At 42.7% G+C, this 415-nt stretch overlaps 1 protein-coding gene across 1 annotated transcript in view; it reads left to right on the top strand.

Annotated features, from left to right (window-relative positions):
* Positions 1-411, top strand: part of ANO3 (anoctamin 3) — a gene marked incomplete at its 5' end in the record, with an annotated part of 32,290 nt that extends 31,879 nt beyond the window's left edge. Inside the window, one exon of the mRNA XM_012649554.1 lies at positions 25-411. Within this exon, the coding sequence (XP_012505008.1) occupies positions 25-207 (183 nt within the window). The remainder of the gene's footprint in view (positions 1-24) is intronic.
* Between the last annotated feature and the right edge of the window lie 4 nt (positions 412-415).

Here is a 415-nt window from a genome sequence, read left to right as displayed (position 1 = left end):
TAATTTTCACTCTTCAATTTTCAGCACCTTGTTTTTGGGATTAAGTCATTCATCGCATACCTGATTCCAGATGTACCAAAGGGCCTGTATGACCGAATACGACGGGAGAAGTACTTAGTCCAGGAAATGATGTATGAGGCCGAACTAGAACATTTGCAGCAACAACGGAGAAAAAGTGGTCAGCCTGTTCATCATGAGTGGCCTTAGTTGATGCCTGTTACCCAGTAGAGGTGGTAACATTAGTGGGAAGAAATGATGGCGACTTTGAATTCTAGGTGGGATCTAGGTGGAAGGCATACTTGGCAAACCATATGTATGATATGCTACTTGGAAATGTATCACAGCCATCTCTGGGATTTGGAATATCCAGGCTTCTAGGGCAGAAAATGATGATTTATGACCTTACAAAGGGGTT

Source organism: Propithecus coquereli, unplaced genomic scaffold, assembly GCF_000956105.1.
Source record: "Propithecus coquereli isolate 6110/MARCELLA unplaced genomic scaffold, Pcoq_1.0 Scaffold30, whole genome shotgun sequence".
Lineage (NCBI taxonomy): Eukaryota > Metazoa > Chordata > Mammalia > Primates > Indriidae > Propithecus > Propithecus coquereli.
The sequence above is the reverse complement of the archived record's forward strand: the minus strand, read 5'-3'. Positions and strand labels throughout refer to the sequence as shown.